Source organism: Elephas maximus, chromosome 9, assembly GCF_024166365.1.
Source record: "Elephas maximus indicus isolate mEleMax1 chromosome 9, mEleMax1 primary haplotype, whole genome shotgun sequence".
NCBI classification, from domain to species: domain Eukaryota; kingdom Metazoa; phylum Chordata; class Mammalia; order Proboscidea; family Elephantidae; genus Elephas; species Elephas maximus.
This window is the reverse complement of record NC_064827.1, coordinates 71369204-71392031: the sequence shown is the minus strand read 5'-3', so window position 1 is coordinate 71392031 and position 22828 is coordinate 71369204. Positions and strand designations below refer to the sequence as shown.

At 41.8% G+C, this 22828-nt stretch overlaps 1 protein-coding gene across 1 annotated transcript in view; it reads left to right on the top strand.

Moving 5' to 3' along the window:
• The first annotated feature begins 1829 nt into the window (after positions 1-1829).
• The window catches only part of STOM (stomatin), a 36729-nt gene continuing 15730 nt past the window's right edge, over positions 1830-22828 (top strand). Inside the window, exons 1-4 of the mRNA XM_049897255.1 lie at positions 1830-2005; positions 19892-19995; positions 21383-21455; positions 22730-22812. Coding sequence (XP_049753212.1) covers positions 1945-2005; positions 19892-19995; positions 21383-21455; positions 22730-22812 — 321 coding nt within the window. The 5' untranslated portion in view covers positions 1830-1944. The remainder of the gene's footprint in view (positions 2006-19891; positions 19996-21382; positions 21456-22729; positions 22813-22828) is intronic.

Sequence of the window (22828 nt, the reverse complement as noted above, 5' to 3'; positions counted from 1 at the left end):
TTTCACTATATGCAACTTGTATCAAGCCCTCCTCTACAGAAGGGTTTAATTAGCTTCCTGTGCATTCGCTCCCCTTTCCAGGGAACTGCATCATAAACAGGAAGTTCATGCCTCTGGGGCTTATTCCTTTCGGTATGGAAACAATGAAGCTGTGGACTTTCTCAAGGATGATTCAGAGAGGTCACTGAAGTACTGTACTCTCCCTCTTATCTTCTCCAGAAAGTGACTGCACAGGCTGTACTCCACCTCCCAGGAGTAAAAACAATTCTTGGCTCTGTATGTGACTGGAAGTCAACTTGGGAGCTCTGCATCAGCCTTTTATCACACACTAGGTTTTTTTTTTAGAGCCTTAGTCCCTGCAGCAAAGGTGATCAGCTGCTATGGAGCTGCTATGATTGTGTGTGTTCCACATATTGCACTATTGCCAATTTCCTAGCTTTGATAGTGTACTATAGTTAAGTAGTCTGGAAGCTCTGCTGAAACCTGTTCAGCATCATAGCAACACACAAACCACCACTGATCAGTGCACATGAGTTGCATTTGCCAGAAACTGAACTCAGGGTCTCCTGCATGGAAAGTGAGAAGTCTACTACTGAACCACCAATGTCCTAGACTAAGATAGACTAGGATGGGGGGAAAAAAAAAAAAGATGAGAAAGGCTTGGCAAAAATCAGCCTATGAAAACCCTATGTATCACAATGGTCTGATCTGCAACTAATCAGGGGGACGGCACAGGACCAGCAGCTCCAGTTACACATCGGGTAGCCAAAAGTCAGAGCAGTCATGAGTTGGGGCTGAGGCAATGGACAGCTAACAATATTTAAGTTAAGGGGGAAGGATACACGAAACTTCTCTATCTTGTCTTTGCAAACTCCTCTGAACTTGTTCCTATTTGAAAATAAGAGTTTTAAAAAGTGCCCCTCCTTGTGCACACTGATATGCTCTGAATATTCTCCATTAGGATAAGTTTTATAGAATAAAACAACATGATTTTCAAACGGGAGGTTTTCAGCCACAATCTGACAGAAAGTTTGAGGGTGGGGATACCTTTGCATATGTCTTTGCCTCTGCCTGGGATACCCTTTCCGGCCTCCTGCACTGCCTGTCCCCCTTCCCAAGACTGGCTCCTTTTCATTTTTCAGGTTACACCTCAAAGGCCGCCTCCTTACAGAGGCCTTCCCTCATCTCCCTACCTATTCTCTGAGCACGCGGTTCCCTTCACATCGCTTTTCACCATGTGTAATTTTTTTAACTTGTTTTTTTTGCCTCTCTCCCCACTAGAAAATAAACTTCAGAAGGGCAGGCATCGTGTCTACCCCTTGCCCGCCATCTCCCGACCTATGTGGCACTTGGCAGGTGCTCAAAAGTACGTTGTATGAATAGATGAACCTCATGAATTCCACCTTCTGCTCGGGGGCGGTCCTTTCACCTCAGGGCTGGCCTCAGGGCCTCACTCTGGTCTTATCGTGCCCCTCCTCCCCGTCAGCGCTCTGTCAACTCGGGCTCCCAAACAGGGTGGTGCCATTTTCTTTCTTCTAATTCCTCGCCCACAGGAAGTGAGTGGCTCTAAAACCTCCACCCAGGAGGGCGCCGTTTCCTCATTCGCACCTTTCCCTCGAGCCTCCTTCCGGGTGACTGCTGCCCCTACACCCCGACCCTGCCTGCGGAGACCGGCCTCCCCCCTCAGGCCACGCCCCTCAGCCCTTCTACCTGGCGGGAAGCGACTGCAAAGCCACGGCGTGGCCTGGGCGAGCGGGCAGAGGGGAGGGGCGTGTCCTCCCGGATCCTGGGCGCCTATTGGCGGGGCCGCGGAGGGGTGGGGCTACGGGAGGGGCCGGGGCTGCATGCAGCCTGGGTCTGCCGCCGCGCTGCTCCTGAAGGCATTCCCCGAGACTCCAGCTTCAGCCGCGGCGGCGGGAGAGCGGCGACCCCAGCTGCAGCAGCATGGCTGAGAAGCGGGACGCACCGGATGCCCAAGCTCGCCGGCTCCCGGACTCCTTCAGAGGTGAGCCCCGCGCCCCCGGCGAGGCCCGAGTGTGGTCGCGGCGGGCCCTGGGGGTCGCCCGCCGCCGGTTAACCCTCCCCTTGGGAACGAACCTCAGCCTGGGGCGTGAGCTCCGCGGTCGGAGAAACCCGGGTTTAAGCCCCTTCTTAGCTGTGCGGCCATTCCTCAAAGCGGCGGTTTCCTCACTCGTTGAGATGAGACTGATCAAACCCATTTCGCAAGCAGGTTATTAGGACTTAGGGATGTTAGGATGTAAGCGTACCGCCCGTGCCTGGCGCGGCGGACGAGCCAGTGACAAGCAGGAGGCTTTTCCAGTACTCATAGCCTTAGCAATACTCATAACCTGGCCTTATCCAGCGGTTGCCATGTGCCAGGCACTGTGCCAGCGCTTTATGTTCTTTATCTCCTGTCGTCCACACGTTGAGAAAATGCGTAAGGAGCTTGTAGCTAGTGGTGGAGCTGGGACCTCCGCTCCTTCACCCCTTGCCCCACTTGCCTTACTTTCTAGTCCCATCTCTCGGAGGCCATCGCCTCCATCCAGCCTTCTCTCACACCCCCGTGTGTGAACCCCGCTCCCTGGGAACTGAAAAGAACCACCCCCACCTCCCACCCCGCTTTGGTACTCTAATTTCATATGGAGAAGCAAGGACCGACCTGTGAGGTTTCACCCTCAACTCCCATCGTCGTTGTTGTGGGCGGTCTAGTCGATACCCACTTATAGCAACCCTATAGGAGAAAAATAGAAGAGTGGGTCATATTTGTGGAAAGAAAGAAGGATGTCTCTCTTTGGCATCCTTCCCACCTCTCTTTGCAGCTCCACTTTCTATCCTAATTGAACCCTCTGCACTTTATGCCCTTTTCCTATGGACCTCTTTCCTTCCAGGCTTTTGTCCCTTTCAAGGGACTCTTGATTTCCCCAGTCTGCCAGGGCTTTCCCCATCTTGAAAGCAGGAACTGTAAGTTGCTCCATCTTGTTCCCTTGTGAAGGAACTAGTACCCCTGAGAAGGCTATCACCTTGAGTGTTTATTGGCTAACTCCCTGGGGAAGTGAGGGTGCACTAAAGAGAGGTGATAGACCTCTGAGGAGTACTGGTTCCCTCTCAGGGGCTCTTGTTGATCCAAAAGCCTTCAGTCCCCAAAAGAATTATTTCTAAGGACGATAGAGTGAAAGAGATCTAGAGGCCTACATGGGCTTTTCCGGTACCCCACGAAGAACATAAACCAAATCAAACCTGTTGCTGTCGAGTCAATTCTGACTTATAGCAACACTGTAGGATGAAGTAGAACTGCCCCATCGGGTTTCCAAGAAGTGGCTGGTGGATTTGAACTGCCAACCTTTTGGTTAACAGCAGAGCTCTTAACCACTGCACCACCAGGGCTCCGCGCAAAGAACATAGGAATCACCTACTGTGATTACTTGTCCACTCATCCAGTGTGAGCCCCGTTTCCCTTGCCCAGGGATCCTTGCATTAGTTTCTTTCCAGTAGCATCAGAAGATTTATATAAATGTTCATCACTCAGTTTTCCCTACTAGGCATCTAAGGGAGTTATCTTTCCAAATTAGGAGCATTACAATTAGGAACTGATGAGAATCATGGTTTAAAAAAAAAAAAATGTGAGCAGTAAATAAGCCAGGCTCTATGCTAAACATTTCATATCACTCTTATTGAATCCTCACAATGCAATAAGATGTGGTAGGTACTGTTCTTATCCCCAGTTTGTAATTGAAGAAACTAATACTCAAAGAGGTTAATTTACGTATAAGTAATGGAGCTGTATTTTAAACCTGGATTTGACTGACTCTAAAACTTGAACAGGTAAAAATTGTGCAGTACTGCCTCTTTGATAGTTGCCTTTTCCTAAGTGAGAAGGTGGGTGAGATTCTTTTCCTGTACTCTAACATCCCCAGAAGGCTAAAGGACCATGAGGAGAATGTTAGAAGTTTGGTGAAATTGCGTTGGAAATTTTGTTTGGAGAAGTTCTTTGGTAGTAAACCTGATCTTTGTACTTAATGTTCATTTAATTATTTTTCATGGTCACAGACCAGTTTTCACTTCTACATTCTTTTCCTTGGTTCTATACTTAAATTTTTTTTTAGACAGAAATCTCTTAAGAATCTAGTGAAAGCTGTGTGCCCTCTTCCCAGAAAATACACATACAGACAAAATTTTGCTTGGTCTGTGTTATGGATTGAATTGTGTCTCCAAAAAAATGTGTCAACTCAGCTAGTCCATGATTCCCAGTATTGTGTGATTGTCCACCATTTTGTCATTTGATGTGATTTTCCTATATATTATAAATCCTACCTCTCTGATGTTAACGAAGTAGGATTAGTGGCAGTTATGTTAATAAGGCAGGACTCAATCTACAAGATTAGATGATTAGGTTGTCTCTTAAGTCAATCTCTTGAGATATAAAAGAGAGAAGCAAGCGGAGAGACTTGGGAACCTCTTAGCACCAAGAAACAAGAGCCAGGAGAACAGTGCATCCTTTGGACCTGGGATCCCTGGGCTGAGAACCTCCTCGGCCAGGAAGATTGATGACAAGGACCTTCCTCCAGAGCCGAGAGAGAAAGTCTTCCCCTGAAGCTGACACCCTGAATTCGGACTTCTAGCCTCCTAAACTGTGAGACAATAAAATTCTGTTTGTTAAAGCCATCCACTTGTGGTATTTCTGTTATAGCAGCACTGGATAACTAAGACAGAATTTTGTGTCAAGAGTGGGTTGCCATTCTAACAGACACCTAAAATGTGAAAGTGGTTTTAAAACTGAGTGAATAGAGACTGGAAGAGTTTTAAAGTGCCTAGTAGTAAAAGCCTAAATGGTCTTGAAGAGACTGTTGGAGGAATTATGGACGTCAAAGACAACTCTGTTGAGGACTCAGAAGGAAGTGAGGAGAGCTGTTACACTGAAGATGGCACAGACAGCAAGAAGCAGCAGAAGAGCCAGGAGACCAGCGTGAGAGTGCCGAAGCCAACCCACAGAGTGAGAGAGCTGAGAGCCTTTGTACAGGAGGCGTCCTGGCAGAGTGGGGTGCCTCCAGGCACTGATCAGTGAAGCTGGCTTTCTGACCAACCGAGCAAGAGAGCTGAGTACCTTCTGGCCAAAGTTTACTGGTGGAATGGGATGCCTCCAGGCACTTACCAGTGGAGCTAATGAGCTTTGGAGCACTTGCCCTAGCGGGGCATACATGGACAATGAGGCCCAAGGGGCCAAGAAGCCAAGGAACCAGAAAGTAGAAGCTGAAGAGACAAGGAACACAGGAAGCAGAGCTTCCTTAGTCTCAATGGGTAAGGCCACGACCTCTGGGGTGTCAAAAGGTGGAGCCATGACCTCTGGGGTTTCAAAGAGTGGGGACATGGCCTCCTAGGTTTCAAAGAGTCAGATCTTCACCAGCTTGGTTCTGGAGTATGGGGCTGCCATTCCCCTGAAGCTGCCATTCACGAGTGCCAATCGTGAACAAACAAAACTATCAACCAGTGATCCAGATTTGAATTTTCCTCCACCCTGGGCTCCCCATCTAGTTCTACGTCCTGCCCTTGGTACTTACCTCACTAAAAAAAAAAACCTAGGATTAAGACCTCCTGTCAGTGTAGGTCAACCTTGGAGTAGTTCTGTTTGGGTCTGCCTTGCAAACTTCATCTTCCATTGTATACACCTATGGTGTGCTTCCATCAGGGTCCACATTTCCCATTAAAATATGTTAATGAGATGGGGCCAGATGCTGTCCAAAGATGAGTGGGCAGGGCTGTCATCCCCAAGGGACAGAAGAACGGCCTGCCAGGGCCCAGGGGTAGGGTCTCCATTCAGCTGAACTACGAGAATGGGGCCAGCCAAAGCCAAGGCAGCAAAGTTGCTGTTCCAGTAGGCCTGAAAAGCAGAGCTGAAGCCCAGGGCTGTGGGGGCTCCACCCAGAATCCAGAGAATGTGGCCAAAATCCAGAGTCTGGGGGGGCAGGGCCATTGCCTAAATGGTCTCAGAGAACAGAGGATTATTTTCAAGAGTTGAGAGCTAATGTAATGTGTTCTGCTGACTTGCTTGGTGCCTGTTATCCCTTCTCTCCCTCCAGTTCCTCCCATTTGTAATGGAATGTCTAGCTCATGCCTGCCTGCTGCACCATTGTACTTTGGAAACAGATAACTTGTATTCTAGATTTCACAGACTGGGTTTTTTTTAGATTTCACAGATGAAGAGGAATTTTTTGGATTTTGGACTTGGATTTGATTTAAGACTTTTGCTATGATATGATGGGATGAACGTGTTTTACATGTAGCAAATATGTGAATTTGTGGGAGGGGGGCTAACGGGTGGAATGTTATGGATTGAATTGTGTCCCTCAAAAATGTGTGTCAAGTTGGCTAGGCCATGATTCCTAGTATTGTATGATTGTCCAGCATTTTGTGATCTGATGTGATTTTCCTGTGTGTTGTAAATCTTACCTCTGTAATGTTAATGAGGCAGGATTAGAGGCACTTAGGTTAATGGGGCAGGACTCAATCTACAAGATTAGGTTGTGTCTTAAATCAATCTCTTTTGAGATATAAAAGAGAAGCAAGTAGAGAGACAGGGAGACCTCATGCCACCAGGAAACTAGAGCCAGGAGAATAGCACACCCTTTAGACAAGGGATCCCTGGACTGAGAAGCTCCTCGACTGGGGACGATTGATGACAAAGACCTTCCTCCAGAGCTGACAGAGAGAGAAAGCCTTCCCTGGAAGCTGATGTCCCAAATTTGGACTTCTAGCCTCCTAGATTGTGAGAGAATAAATTATCTTTTGTTAAAGCCATCCACTTGTGGTATTTCTGTGATAGCAGCACTAGATGACTAAGATAGTCTATGTTACCTTTAAAAAAAAAATGTAAATCATAGAGATCTGACACTGATTGGGCAGCTATCACTAGAATATATTGAGTACTTGCCCCGTGCCTAAAACAGCCTAAATGCTTTACAAACAGTCATTGTAATCCTTCAGTAGTTTCATTAGGAAAACGCCATTATCCATCATTTTACGGAAAGCAAACTGAGGCTCAGAGTGGTAAAATCACACCTAGCTCATAAATTTAGGGTCAGATTTCAAACCTGGGCTATCCAATTTTCCAAACCATTTTCTCTACCTCCAAAATGCATACCAAAAGTAAGGCCTTTCTAACATTAGTACTTCACTGAAGGAAAGAGACAGTAAGCAAAGAAAGTTTAAATCAAGACCGTTTGGATAAGGCAGCTCCACAGTGGTGCTTCTGAGAGAAGTAGTGGAATATAAAAGGCCAAACTCTGCCCCTTTAATGTCTTTGGAAAGAATTAGTCCTAGGAAGGTAAATATGGCCAAACCAAGAGGAAGACTAGTTTTTCTTAAAACCAGTGCATTTACTTTGTAACAAAATGATACAAGTGGATTGCAAAGAAATGTATCTTAATAATTAACAGCCGTGTCAACAGAACAACTCCTTCTGGGAGAATTCTGAAAATAAGCAGAATCAAGTGGCTGATTTGTTTATTTCAGTTGTTACAGCTGATCAGATTGGGGAGAACTTTGTAACTTCTTCAATAATTAATTTGAGTTGAACCACGAATGGTGATAAATTAACTCAAACCAGAAAATCAAGTCTATAAAAGCTGACATTTATTTTATTTATGACTAAATAAATTAATGACTCCACTGTGATATTGTAAATTTTACACTGTAAAATTTACAATATCACTTTTTTACTTCCTTCAAAAGTAAAAAAGTTTGCTTTTGAAGGAAGAGAGATGTTGATAAGGATAGGATTCAGAATCAATTTTTTAAGAAGACATGGAAAAGCATTTTCCTGAAAATTATTGTAATGACAAACAAATGAATACCTCTCCTCTGCATCTGCCTAGTATCTATGCATCCCTTTCTTGTGGTGTTTATTATAATTACCAGTTGACTCCTCTGTTACACCCACCTTTATCAGACCCTGAGAGGTTTTGAAAGCAGGTTTTGTTTGCTCCTTACTATATAATTGCTCAGTATCTAATACATAATAGTTCTGGCAAAATGCTTGTTGAAAGAGGAAGAGGGGGAGGGAAATAAAGATCTCCATGAAATCAATAACGTTGTTAAATGTTTAGCTTATGTTGGTGGAGCAATTTTTAATTTGTGGTTTATTTTATTGTTTGTTATAACTCCAACTGTTGATTTTAGGGTGTGCTCATCATGTTCCCTATTACATGTTCTTGTTACAGATAGACTATTTGTTTGGGTTTATGTTATCGATAAAGGGATTACAATCATCAAGATAAAATATACCTGATAAGGGCTCTCCTTTTAGCCATTAAAAGTGGGAAGAGAGAAGTTCAAGGTCACAGTCAGGAAATAGGAGGTATGTGTCAATTCTCCATTGACACATATTTGTTCATTCTTTTTGAGTCTTTGTCTGTACTCTGGACTAGTAAAGAAACTTAAACTTCAAGCATTTGCCCTGGCATACCTTGAAGATACAACCAGTAAAGTGTTTGTCCTAAAGTATCGGACTAAAAATTATACCAACCTTGTTATCCAGTTGTAACAACTTTGTCTGTCCAACCTTGTTGTCCAGATAAGTATAGTGTAGTGAAATAAGAGCAGAACTTAGAATTAAAAGATGTGGGTTCCGATCTCAACACCATCACTGGGTGATCTTGGGCAAGTTTCTCAACCTCTAGAGAGTCAGTTCTTTACCTATATGTTTGCATGATCTTACCTGCCCTATTGATCTCCCAGCGTTTTGTGAGTATCAAACGAGAAAATTTGTGAATGTACTTTTGAAAGTTTAAAATTTAAATTGAGATACTGTTTAATCGGGAAAAGGAAGTATAAAAAAGTTATTCAGGAAATAAAATAGTTTCTATTGGCATAACATAGCATACTTTCAATTGGCATGCATTCTACTTTGGTGAGTAGCATCTGGGGTCTTAGAAGCCTATGAGCTTCCATCTAGGATGCTCCACTGGTCTCACCCCTTCCAGAGCAAGGAAGAATGAAGAAAACAAAAGAAACAAGGGAAAGATTAATCCAAAGGACAAATGGACCACATCTCCCACGGCCTCCACCAGACTGAGTCCAGAACAGTGAGATGGTGCCCGGCTACAACCACTGACTGCTCTGACAGGAATCATAATAGAGGGTTCCAGACGGAGAATGGAGAAAAATGTAGAACGAAATTCTAACTCAAAAACAAAGACCAGACTTGCTGGCCTAACAGAGACTGAAGAAACCCTGAGAGTATGGCCACAGGACACCACTTCAGCTCAGTAATGAGGTCACTCCTGAGGTCCACTCTTCAGCCAAAGATTGAACAGGTACATGGAACAAAACAAGACTAAAGGGGCGCACAGCCCTGGGGCAGGGACTAGAAGGCAGGAGGGAACAGGAAAGCGGTAATAGGGAACCCAGGGTTGAGAAGGGAGAGTGTTGACATGTCATGGGGTTGTTAACCAATGTCATAGAACAATGTGTGTACTAACTGTCTGATGAGAAACTAGTTCTGTAAACCTTCGCCTAAAGTACAATTAAAAAAAAAAAAAGAAAGAAAATATAGTAGTTATACAGTAAATTCAAACATAGCGGCAAAAAGTTGTACGAAAAAATGCTCCAAGAAAGTTTGGATCTCTGACCCAAATATGTACCGTTTCTTCTCTGGAGAGAGATTCCCTAGACAGATTGTTAGTCTTGATATTTTCTTCATGTTATGTAGGTCCCAGAGGGCAATTCACTGAATAAAAAGCTTATTCCTATAAAGTATGTCAGTAAGGATCTTAAAGTTGTGATAATAATAATGGCTACTATTTATTGAACACTTCCTCAGTGCCAAGCACTTTGTATATTTTACCTCGTTCAATCTTCATAACCATTATAGGAGATAGGTACTACTCTTTCCCCCATTTTACGGCTCAGAATATTAGTGGTAGAATTGGAATCCGACACCAAAGCCCCAAGCTCTTCACCATTGCATAGCTGTTCAACCTCACTGGAGAAGTTAAGATGCATGTGATCTGGTTTCCTTATGCTCCTGTTTCTCATTTTTAAAATGAAAGTGATGTTACCCTCCAAAGACTTTTATGAGAAAAGCTTAATTTTAGCTACTTTTAAGATGTCTGAGTGGAAGAGCTGGGAAAGAAAAACCTGAAAAAAAAAAGGAAGGTTTTGTCTATTATATTTCAAGTCTAGTCTAAAATTTAATTAACCTAATATCCATTATGAAATTGTTTTTCCTTCCAGTTTTTATGAACATAGTGTTTTTATCTTTCTAGACCCTCCGCCTGGGCTATGTTCAGCCTATCATTCTAGCTCCCTGAATTCTGTAACCTCACAGTTTTTTTTAAGAAGAAAATGTTGGAGGAAAACAGTATGATAGCTGCTTTGGGGCAGAGGATGATTTTGAATTGTATTCCCAGAATATGTTTGCTGACATGCAGTTTCAGTTTGTCTTATGTAACAGGCAGTCTCTTGCCTTCCCAAAGAAATGGCAGAATCACTGAACTTTTCAACAACTGTTTTTTTTTTTTTTTTTTTTTTTAACAAACGTTTATATTGGGTACCTTTTGAGATGCACATGTACCATATTAACTCATTTACTCCTTGCACTAGTCCCCCGAAGTTGATATTAGCCCTATTTTTAGATGGGTAGACTTCGGCACGGAGGGCTTAAGGTACTTGCCCAAGATCACATAGCTAGTAAGTCTCCAGAGCCAACGTTGAACCCTGTATGCTATGCTGCTTTAACAAGATCAGTGTGGTCACTGCCTCACAATACTTCAAATCGTATGAAGAAGGCAGACATTGAATAAGTGTGATAAATGTTGTTTAAAGAGGGCAGAGTGCTATAGGAGCTTAGGAAAGAGGAGACCTATTTAAGACTGAGGGGTGTGAATTTAAAATTACTAATAACACTCTCGGGAACTCTATGGGGCAGTTCTACTCTGTCCTGTAGGGTTGCTATGAGTCAGAATTGACTCGATGGCAATGCATTTGGTTTGGTTTTGGTTTGATGATATTCTCATTTTTTTCCCCTCCTGTTTTATAGCTAGAAGCAGTTCCAAATGAAGGAAAGCTACAGAAAATCCTTGAAATGCTTGGGAAATAAAATGTTTGTGCTTATATATTTCCTTATTCTTTTTTTTGAGCTAAACAAAGGACTCCCATGATTTCAGCTCTTATTAAAAATCTTTCTTAAAAGGATTAGTCAAATATTTCCCCTTAACATCTCATGGTAAGCATATTTTAAGCTTTTTGATTCAAATCACATGATGCCTCATCAGTATCAGTTCTTTTGGTCTAGTGTTTACAGATATAGATGTAAAGTATAGTAGGGAAGAAACCCTGGTGGCGTAGTGATTAAGTGCTACGGCTGCTAACCAAAAGGTTGGCAGTTTGAATCCGCCAGGCGCTCCTTGGAAACTCCATGGGGCAGTTCTACTCTGTCCTATAAGGTCGCTATGAGTCAGAATTGACTTGTCGGAATTGACTTGACGGCATTGGGTTGGGTTTAGTCATGGCTCTTAACTTCATACCATCTGGCCTGTAGCCACCTGAGCCCAGAAAATGATTTCTTCCCTAGAGGCTTAGGATAAGGGCATTCGAAGAACTATAAAAACCTTGCCTAATTAAAATAATCATTTGAAAGAGGAATTATAGTGTGTGCGTGTTTGCTTGGAAAGCCCATGCCTAAATGAATTGCAAGTTGTGATTTTTTTCAGCATATATTTATCGAGACCTTACTGTGTGCTCAACTCCCCCTCTCACCTCGAGCTGTTTTCATCTTTCTGTCTTTGTTGGATGCTGCCTTCATTTATGTGTCTCTGTCCTTTTTACTCCTTTTCTCCCTCGATTTCTCTTATTTTCCTTTTCTTCTGTTACTTCCTTGCCTTCTTTGCCTCTTTTTCCTAAAATCCCTATCATTTGAAAAATTCAGTTATAGTAAAATTTTGGTCAGTTGAATATGTGTCTATATGCACACATTTTGTCTGCCCTTTTTTCCTGTTTTTACCCTTGAGTTTTTATTTCTCAATAAGACCTGGTTTCAAAACAAGCAAGGGAAAGCGGAACTGGGAAGCTGGGAAATATACTCGTATTTGATTAGCTGGAAGAAAGAGCAAATGCATTATTTAATTTATGGAAGTACTCCTCAGATAATTATATGACATGGAATAAGAGCAGGAGTCGCACGGCCATGGGTGAAATCTGGCCCGCTGCCTGTTTTCATATGACGCACAAGCTAAGAATAGCTTTTACGTTTTTAAGCGGTTAAAAAAAAAGAAAGTATAACATTTCATGACACATGGAAATTATGTAAAGTCCATATTTCAATGTCTCTAAAAAAAAGTTTTATTGGAGTACAGCCATGCCTGTTCAGGTATGCATTGTCTATGGCTGCTGTCACACTGCACTGGAAGAGTTCTTGGTGACAGAGATGGCATGGCCTGCAAAACCTTTATAGGAAGTTTGCCAGACCTCGAAATAGAATCTCTGATGAGGAATAATAGTAGCCAGAAAAAAAAACTTGTATTTTGAATACATATACTTTTAAGAAGAAAATTTAAAAATTGCCAAAAAATTTCATTTTGACCTGCTGTTGTCCATTTGAAAAGTGCTGTTGAAACCAGATAGCACGTGTTTTTGAGGCTAAACTCCCAGCCATCCTGTCTTTCTTCACCCACACAACACTGTTCTTGGCAGTTTACAACATGAAGTGTTTCATCTGAATTCTACGAAACAGGAAGGAAAAGATTGTCATTTAAATGTTACAACTTAAGCATTTCAATAATTCGTTAGCCTATCCTTTTCTTTTTGCGTACAGTGAGGCATGTGACACTGAATCAGGTTTCCTGAGATTATGTAAGAAGTGTTTCTGGCCTTTCTATGAAGAGGAAATTCAGTATCTTTTCAACTTTAAAGTAAGCCTCAATGATGAATACATTTTATTACTCCACGTGATTTCCAGCCATGCCAAGTTCAATAGGCCCTAAAGTAAACAAGCTGTTACGGAATCAATAGTAACATACTGTGAACGTCGTGCCTGTGTTATCATCTTGGAAAGAAAATTTTACTGCTTTTCTGGAATCTGATCCAATGAAATTACTGCACAATTTGTTGATTTCATGGTTTTGTTTTATTTTGTTTGTCTTCCTCAATGATGTTTTGCTTTATTACTTTGGGATTCCAAGAGGAATGTGTTACACCTACTATTCAGATATTTGTAAATATTAGAAATAATGTATAGAAGGAGCTATCTTTTGGCTGATAATACAGTAGGCATTCAGTGAACGGTAGTTATTAGCAGTAGTAATAAAAGGTACCTCAAAAATGAGAGAAATTTAAGAATTATGTAATTTCATCTTTTCAGCAAAGCTCGTTTATATAATAAATAAGGATGTTTGGAGACTGCTAAAAGTATATTCGTTGCAGCAACATTTGTAATTGAGAAGATTGGACACAATCTAAATGTTCATCATAGGGGAAAATGGAATATTTGTTGTTGTTAGTTGCTGTCAAGTCAGCTCCTACTCATGGCAATCCCATGTACAAGGGAACAAAACATTGTCCAGTCCTGCACCATTTTCACCATTGTTGGTATGCTCAAGTAGTATTTATAAGCAAGTATCATGGATTCCTTATGGGATGCTGTCATGGATTGAATTGTGTCCCCCCAAAAATGTGTCAACTTGGCTAGGCCATGCATTCCAGTGTTGTGTGATTGTCCACCGTTTTGTCATCTGATGTGATTTTCCTATGTGTTGTAAATCCTACCTCTTTGATGTTAATAAGGCAGGATTAAAGGCAGTTATGTTAATGAGGCAGGACTCAATCTACAAGATTAGGTTGTATTTTAAGTCAATCTCTTTTGAGATATAAAAGAGAGAAGCAGGCAGAGAGACAGGGGGACATCCTACCACCAAGACTCAAGACCCAGAAGAACAGCTCATCTTTTGGACATGGGGCCCCTGCACTCAGAAACTCCTCCAAAGAATGTTGATGACAAGGACCTTTCCCGAGAGCTGACAGAGAGAGAAAGCCTTCTCCTGGAGGTGGTACCCTTAATTTGGACTTCTAGCCTCCTAAACTGTGAGAGAATAAATTTCTGTTTTTTAAAACCATCCACCTGTGGTATTTCTATTATAGCAGCTCTAGGTAACTAAGATACAATTTGGCACCGAGAGTGGGATGCTGCTCTAACAGATATCTAAAGTGTGGAAGCAGTTTTGAAACTGTGAATGGATAAAGGCTGGAAGAGTTTTAAAGTGCCTAATAGTAAAAGCCTAGATTGTTTGAAGAGACTGTGGGTGGAATTATGGACATCAAAGACAATTCTGGTGAGGACTCAGAAGGACTTGAGGAGAGCTGTTAAACTGGAGATGGTACAGATGGCAAGAAATGGCAGCAGCAAAGGCACAGCACCAGCAGAACCGGGAGACCAGCGCCAGACAGCACTGGAGTGAGAGAGCTGAGTGCCTTTGCACAGGAGACTTCCTGGCAGAGTGGGGTGCCTCCAGGGACTTATCAGTGAAGTTAGGCTTGCCAATCCACAGAGCAAGACAGCTGAGTGCCTTCCAGCCAAAGTTTACTGGTGGAGTGGGGTTCCTCCAGGCACTTATTGGTGGAGCTACAGAGCTTTTGAACACTTGCCCCAGCAGGGTAGACATGGGATGAGAGGCCCTAGTGGCCAAGAGGCCAAGGAACCAGGAAGCAGAAGCTGAATAGACACGGAACACAGGAAGCAGAGCTGCCTCCGTCTCAAAGGGTAGAGTTGACATTCAGATGAACTGGGAGAATGGGGACGCCTAAAGCCAAGGGAGGAGAGTTGCTATCCCAGTGGACCTGGAAGGCAGAGCTGTAGCCTAGGGTCAGGGGGCCTCCACTCAAAATCTGGAAAGTGTGGCCAACACCCAGAGTCTGGAGGGCAGGGCCATTGCCTAAATGGTCTCAGAGAAGTGAGGATCATTTTCAAGCCTTGAGGGCTGATGTAATGTGTTCTGCTGACTCCTTGGTGCCTATTATCCCTTCTTTCCCTCCCGTTTCTCCTATTTTTGATGGAAAAGCCTAGCTTGTGCCCGCCTGCTGCACCATTGTTCTTTGGAAGCAGATAACTTGTATTCTAGATTTCACAGATGAAAAGGAATTTTTAGATTTTGAACTTGGAGTTGATTTAAGACTTTGGCTATGATATGATGGGATGAATCTGTTTTACATGTGCCAAGGATGTGAATTTTGGGGTGCCAAAGGGTGGGATGTCATGGATTGAATTGTGTTCCCCCAAAATGTGTGCCAATTTAGCTAGTCCATTATTTACAGTATTGTGTGATTGTCCACCATTTTGTAATCTGATGTGATTTTGCTACATGTTATAAGTCCTACCTCTATGATGCTACATTTTATAAATCCTACCTCTATGATGTTAATGGAAACCCTGGTGGTGTAGTGGTTAAGTGCTACAGCTGCTAACCAAAGGGTCGGCAGTTCAGATCCACCAGGCGCTCCTTCGAAACTCTATGGGGCAGTTCTACTCTGTCCTTATGAGTCGGAATCAACTCAATGGCACTAGGTTTGGCTTGGTTTTTTATGATGTTAATGAGGCAGGATTAAAGGCAATTATGTTAATGAGGCTGGACTCAATCTACAAGATTAGGTTGTGTCTTAAGTCAACCTCTTTTGAGATGTAAAAGAGAGAAGCAAGCAGAGAGACAGAGGGACCTCATACCACCAAGAAACAAGCCCCAGGAGAATAGCACATCCTTCGGACCCAGGATCCCTGAGCTGAGAAGCTCCTTGACCAGGGAAGATTGAGGACAAGGACCTTCCCCCAGAGTCGACAGAGAGAAAGCCTTTCCTTGGAGCTGGTGCCCTGAATTCGGACTTCTGGCCTACTAGACTGTGAGAGGATAAACTTCTGTTTGTTAAAGCCATCCACTTGTGGTATTTCTGTTATAGCTGCACTAGGCAACTAAGACAGATCCTTTTAGGATTTTTTCTACCCAGTAGTTGTTAAAAATATCTACAAGTATGTAAACCAAAATATCTCAGGAGTATCAATTGCCTGTTATTTGTCACTATCTCATAAAGCTGGTAGCAAAGATTCAGTCCTCACCGTAGTGAATGAAAAATTTGAAGGAAATGAATTTCATGAAATTTAGGGGAATTTCTTTTCCTCTTTTTCCAGTAAGCTGTAGGTGACTAAGAGTTTATTTTATAAGCCTGGTGGAGTTTAAGCCTCACCTCTCTGACGAATGTGATTTATGTGCCTTATTGAGCTATAACCAGGTGGGGAAGTTTTTTGAGTGTTGTAGATAGGATAGTTTCATTTTAGGCATTAAAAAAAAATGAAATTGTACCTTTTCCCCAGTGTATACCCACTGATTACTCCTTGTCAAGCATTTGATATATGGAAGACCACGCCCCAGTTTTCAGACTACCCACTGAATTTCTTGCTTCTCTTAATTTATAAACCCATATACTCATCTGGGAAGGAACCCTGGTGGCACAAACCATTAAGCACTCAGCTGCTAACAAAAAGGTTGTTGGCTCAAACCCATTCAGCAGCTCCATGGGAGAAAGACCAGGCGAACTGTTTCCATGAAGATTACAGCCCTCATGGGGCTGTTCTACCCTGTCACACAGGGTCACTGTCGACTCATCGGCACCCGACAACAGCAACAGTATTCATCTGGGATTTTCAAAAACACAGTGTGACAGTGGGAACTGAGCACAGAAAACCTGGGCTGGACTTTCTGGCTTGTCCCCACGCCCTTCATAAATGAACTTTTTGAAGGTCTTTGAATGTCCAGACCTGGCTAGAGGGAGGCATGAAGCAAGGGACAAATTAAATCATTTAAGAGGCTTTTATCGAAAACATAAATGCTTCCTATGCTCCCATTTTTCATCATGAAGATTGTAACACTTGAGAATTACTTCCTGTTGAGTAAAATAGGAAGATTACGGAAATGTATCTTCTAATATTTATGGAACATGATCTCAATCTTGCAAGGCCAATCTAACTATCCTTATTTTTACATATTAGGGAACCAGGGTTCAAAGCGGTAAAGATCCTGTGACTAAGAAGTAACAGAACTGAAAATCAAACCCAGACACTCCCTATTCTCAAGGCAATTATAGTCTAATAAGGGAGATAAATGCACGAGAGATTAAAGTATTAGGCAAAGTATCAGTGCCATAAAGAGGTACAAAAAGTGCTATCAAGATTCAGAGGAAGGAAAAAACACAGCTAGTAGGAAAGCTTAGTAAGAAGTATTTTGATTTCATACCCACCGTATGCAGAGTACTACGCTAGACACTGGGAATATAACAGTGAATATGAAACACCCCTGCCCTTGACTAGCTTATAGTCTCGTATATTCATTCAGGACACAGAGCAACGTACTTCGCCTGGAATCAGGGAGACTTGGAACAATATTTTAGAAAGTACCAAATGCTGTCACATAAGTATTTGTGGTTAATCTGTTCCTTGTTTAGAATCCACTTGCCTCTGGAAACCTAGATCTGAGCCTGGCAGAGAGCCTTGAGACTGTCTTTTGATGTAAATAATTGCAGCTGGAATTAAGAGGGCTTCCTCTGTACAACTATCACATTTCATCCTTAGAACTCCTACCATGCTTTCCCAGTTTGGATTTTGTCTTGAGAAAGTGCTCCAAACACCAAAACATCTTTAGAGAGGATTTTTTTTTTTTTAATTCAGAGGCAAAGAGTTGAAGAATGATTTGACTTAGAACGTGGGCTTTGGAATACGATGACATGTATTTGAATTCTAAAACCTTCATCGTGTGACCCTGAGAAAGTTATCTCATTTATAAAATGGAGTTAAAAATACTTACCTCACAGAGCTGTTGTGAGGGGTAAATGAGATACATGACTAACGTATTTAACATAATGCCTAGGGTATAGCAAACTGTCCAAGAACAGCTACAGTTATTATCTGTTATGATAGTGACAAGACCTGATAGAACTTCTCCACAAGCAGCACTGTGGGCCTGCTTTGAATAGTCTCTCAGCAAATATGTCTATACACCAAAAACTGCAGCTTAGAAATATCTAGGATTAATATAGATAACTTTAAGTATGCATGAGAACATTTACTTCACATTATGAACAGGATCAGAGAATTACAAAGTTAGATATACCCAAGGTATCAACAGGTGCTGTCAAGTTGATTTCAACTCATAGAGATCCCATGTGTGTCCGAGTACAGCTGTGCTCCATAGAATTAATTTCCAATGACTCATTTTTCAGAAGTAGATCTCCAGGTCTTTCTTCCAATGTGCCTTTGAATGGACTCAAACTGCCAACCTTTCGGTTACCAGCTGAGTACATTAACCATTTGCATCACCCAGGGGCTATAACCAAGACACTCATTCTGTATTTCTGGTTTTTCATCCTGGGTTTTAGGGCGCTTGAACTGGACACCAATGCCTGTTTTTCTTTTCTCCTGTTTTTCCAGCCAGAATTCTCTGCTTATTTCTTGGCTTCCTATTTATTCAAAGTTCTGTCTCACTGCCATCTTCATGACTGGTGTACCTCTTCCCTTCTTGCCTAACTCCCTCCTGTCATTAAAACAGCTCCTGTGAATATAACAGAAGCCTTCTGTGGTTGATAAGAAAAGTGATAGTATCCTTTGGCCTACTCAGTCCCTGTGTCTTCCACGGAAAGGAAAAACTGAAAAAGAGGAAGACACTGGATACAGAAAATAGGAAACCTGACACAGAAGGTGAAGGGAATTCCCCAGGATGAGAAGAAAGGCAATCACAGGATGATAGCTGTGCGGACCAGATGAGAGAACAAGTCCAGACAGGAGGAGCTGAGACTTCTTTCAGGAGATGAAATTGTTAGGATACCTGGACCTTTTTGAGAAGCTGAATCAATGAGAAGTACATTGAAATCTAAGCAAAGAGAAAAAACAAGACATTAACTCTAGAAAAAAATAGTTGTACAGGAAAGGAAAACTAATTATACTTCACTACATGGCTTAGCTTTGAATTGCATTTACATATTCATAATGATATAAAATTTGATATTTATCTAACCAAAATTATGATATAAATATATTGGAAGGATGGACATATGTATATGGCAGGGGTACGGCAGAACTAAATCCTCTTCCATAGTAGAAAGTCAATGGATAATGCTCAAAACTAAAAAATCAGGAAGTAACCACACAAGTATATGATTTAGAAACATAGAAGGAAATACTCAGCCCAAAGAGCAGTTGCCTTTGGGGAGCGAGAAATTGGAAGAGGTGAGCAGGGGCTGACCTTTTTTGGAAATGAATCTAGTAGAACTATTTGACTCTCAACTTTCGGCAAGTGTAACTTTGATTAAAAAAAAAAAACAAAAAAAAACACACAAATACATAGCTAGAAAAACTAAAAAGAAAGTGAAAGACCAAGAGCTAGAGAAGAGAAAAACAGCTTAAAAATTTTTATGTATAGTTCCTATTTGTATTTTTTTTTTAATGTGTTCTATGTTTTCACAAGGAAAAAGTTGGAGGGATATACACTACCAAAATACATTTATCTCTGGATTAACAGTTATTTTTCCCTCCTTTTTTACACTTGTCTGAACTTTTTGCAATGGGGCAGTGTAAAAACAGCTTGGGGTGGTGCCTGACCTCCTCCAACCCCACAAAGGGAAAGGAGAACCAAGAACAGAAGCACAAGGCTGACTCCCATGAGGCGGAGGCCAGAATAGCTCCTCTCTCTGCCATCTTTAGCAATTCTGACAGCAACTGTCCCTCCCACAGCACTCTCAACTGGGTTCGATAACTCATGTAAAGCAGCTAGGATAATGCCTAGCACATAGGTGTCCAGTGAATGGTAAGAATAAACTGATGGTGCTCATGCTAATAATAATAAGCCTATATATTATTTATTTTCAACAGATAGCCCCAGTACAGGCCTTGGACTTTGTGGATGGCTTTTGGTGGCTGTTTCATTCTTATTCACGGTTGTCACTTTCCCAATATCCATATGGATGTGCATAAAGGTAAAGAACATTTCATTCACACCTGGAAAGGGACAACTCCTACCCATATAAACCCAGTTCATGCATGTGTGTGAGTGTGTGAGCCAGACAGAGGCCCTGACTTATAATTCTTTTTTATTCATCTCTCTTTAGGAAAACTCACTCTATTATTTCATCTATTATAATGGAATCTGAAAAATTCTTTTTAGCCGTTGTTCAATCAGTCCTTCCCCACTGGGTTAAAGTAAGGGTCACCGTCTAAAATATTTTGGAGTAAGGAATCTCTGTGAGATGGCCTTGTGAGAAGTTCTCCAGAGTCAGAATGTCTAGGTTTGGTTGCTGGTTCCGTTGTTCACTGTGTGACCTTTGCAATGTTTCCTCACCCTGTGAAGTGGAAGGAAATAACAGTACCAACTTCACAGGGTTGCTATGAGGACTAGTGAATTAATATGTCTAAATGTAATTATCACAATGCCTGGCACATAGTAAGTGCCCCACAAATACTGGTTATTTTTTTTTTTAAGGTTCTTAATACTTTGATAAATGACTATCATTTAAAAAAAATCATTTACATATTACTAAAAAGATAAAATATACCCAAACATTTTCAGATAAATTTGTTATAATTATAATTGAAGAAATCAGGAGAAAAGCTATGAGGACTTTAGCTTTTTTTTTTTTAATGTTTAAGCTGCATCTTAGCTGTGCGACCATTCCTCAAAGCTGCCGTTTCCTCGCTCGTTAAGATGAGAATAATCAAACCCACTTCACAAGCAGGTTATCAGGACTTAGGCATGTTAGGATGCAAGTGCACTGCCCGGTCCCTGGCACACGGTAGAAGAGCCAGTGGCAAGCAGGAAGCTTTTCCAATATTCATAACCCTAGCAGGGGCTTACCTTAGCCAGTGGTAGGCCCTGGTGGCACAGTAGCTAAGATCTCGGCTGCTAACGAAAGGTTGGCAGTTCAAATCCGCTAGCCGCTCCTTGGAAACTCTATGGGGCAGTTCTACTCTGTCCTATAGGGTCACTATGAACTGGAATCCACTTGACAGCAATGGGTTTGGTTTTTGGTATGTAATTAAATAATAATGTTAACAGCTAAGGAGTGAGGTTATGGATTTGTTTTTGTGTACTTCTCTATGCTTTCCAAGTTTTATACAATGAATATCTATTGCATTGATAACCAGTAAGAAAAAAAAAAATTTAATAGGTATCATGCTTGTGGAGATGGTAATTAAACATTGCATATGTTATTTATAGACGTTATCTGAATTATAGAGAAAAAAACAAGATAGGCATCTTGTTTAGAGCAGAAATACTGTATATTTAATGTTATATATTTAAGAAGTTATGCATATAAATATTCATATTCCTCATATTGAATTATTGTGGGTTTTTTTAAATTCTAGATCATAAAAGAATATGAAAGAGCCATCATTTTTAGATTGGGTCGCATTTTACAAGGAGGAGCCAAAGGACCTGGTCAGTATTAGAATTTTGGATGGTTTGTCTGAAGAACTGAAATTTTTCCTTTTTATTGATGTGACTTCCCTTATGAGGGTCTCTTCTCCGTTGACTTGGAAGAGTATTTGTAGAAGTTGTATAACAATAGCAGTGGCACAAGCCAGGTTTACTTTAGTCATCTTTTCCTTTCCTCTCTCCCCCTCCTCTTTCCATTTGAGCTGTTAAGATTATCTCAGTCCAGGAATAGTTTACAAAATGGAAGGTATAGGTGGGGGTAGGGGAAAGAAAGAGGACTAAAGTAGCAGTGAGAGTTGCTGCCAAAGAAAGGCTTTCAGTCATTCATTTGACAAGTTTTGATCAAGCTTCTACTGTGTTAGCAGTTCAGACTCACCCAGCAGTGCTATGGAAGGAAAGCCTGGTGATCTGCTTCTATAAAGATTATAGCCAAGAAAACCCTATAGAGCAGCTCTACTCTGTAACACATAGGGTCACCATGAGTCAGAATTGACTTGGTAGCAACTGGTTTTTTATTTTTAATGTTCCAGTAGAATTCTAGAGACTACCGGGAATGCAGAGGAGACTAAAACACAGCCCTACCCTCAAGTATTTTACTATCTAGGGGTGGGTCACCACAATCCCATGTAATAAGTATTATAATCAAGTAATTACAGAGAGCTGTGGAAACCCAGAGAAGAGTGACTGACCCAAACTAGTAGGATCAGACAAGGGTTTTCTGGAGGTGACATCTTGACTGAGTCTTGAGGCATGAAAAAATGTTAGCCAGAGGAGAGGTGTTCTAGCAGAAATAGCCACAAAGCAATGTAGAAGAGAGCATTGCAGGTTCAAGGAACTGCAAATAGCTCAGTCCAGCTAGAGTCCAGGTTGTGAGGAGAGGGGAAGGGCTGAAGAGGCAAGGGAGAGGCAGACCATGCACAACTTTGTACTTTAGGAAGATTGTTCTGCTTGCAGCTCCAAAAATGGATTATAGGAGAGAAGCTAGAAAAAATAGATAACATAAGAAGCAATTGCTTTGGTCCAAGGGAAAAATTATGTGTGGCAGCCACAGTGGAGAGATATAAGTGAAATCCACAGACCTTGGTGGGGACAGTTTGATGTGGGAACTGAGCAAGAGTCAAGGATAACATTCCCGGCTTCTGGCTCACAGGGGGCCATTAATTGAAATGAATTGAGGACTTTTGAGTAGATTAGGTTGGTTCTGTTAGAATTGAATGGGGAAGTGAACTGATTAGGTGCTTGTGTCTCTTTATAATCTTCATGTACCTTTTTTGCAGGTTTGTTTTTTATTCTGCCATGCACTGATAGCTTCATCAAAGTGGACATGAGAACTATTTCATTTGATATTCCTCCTCAAGAGGTAAGGCGGTCTTTCG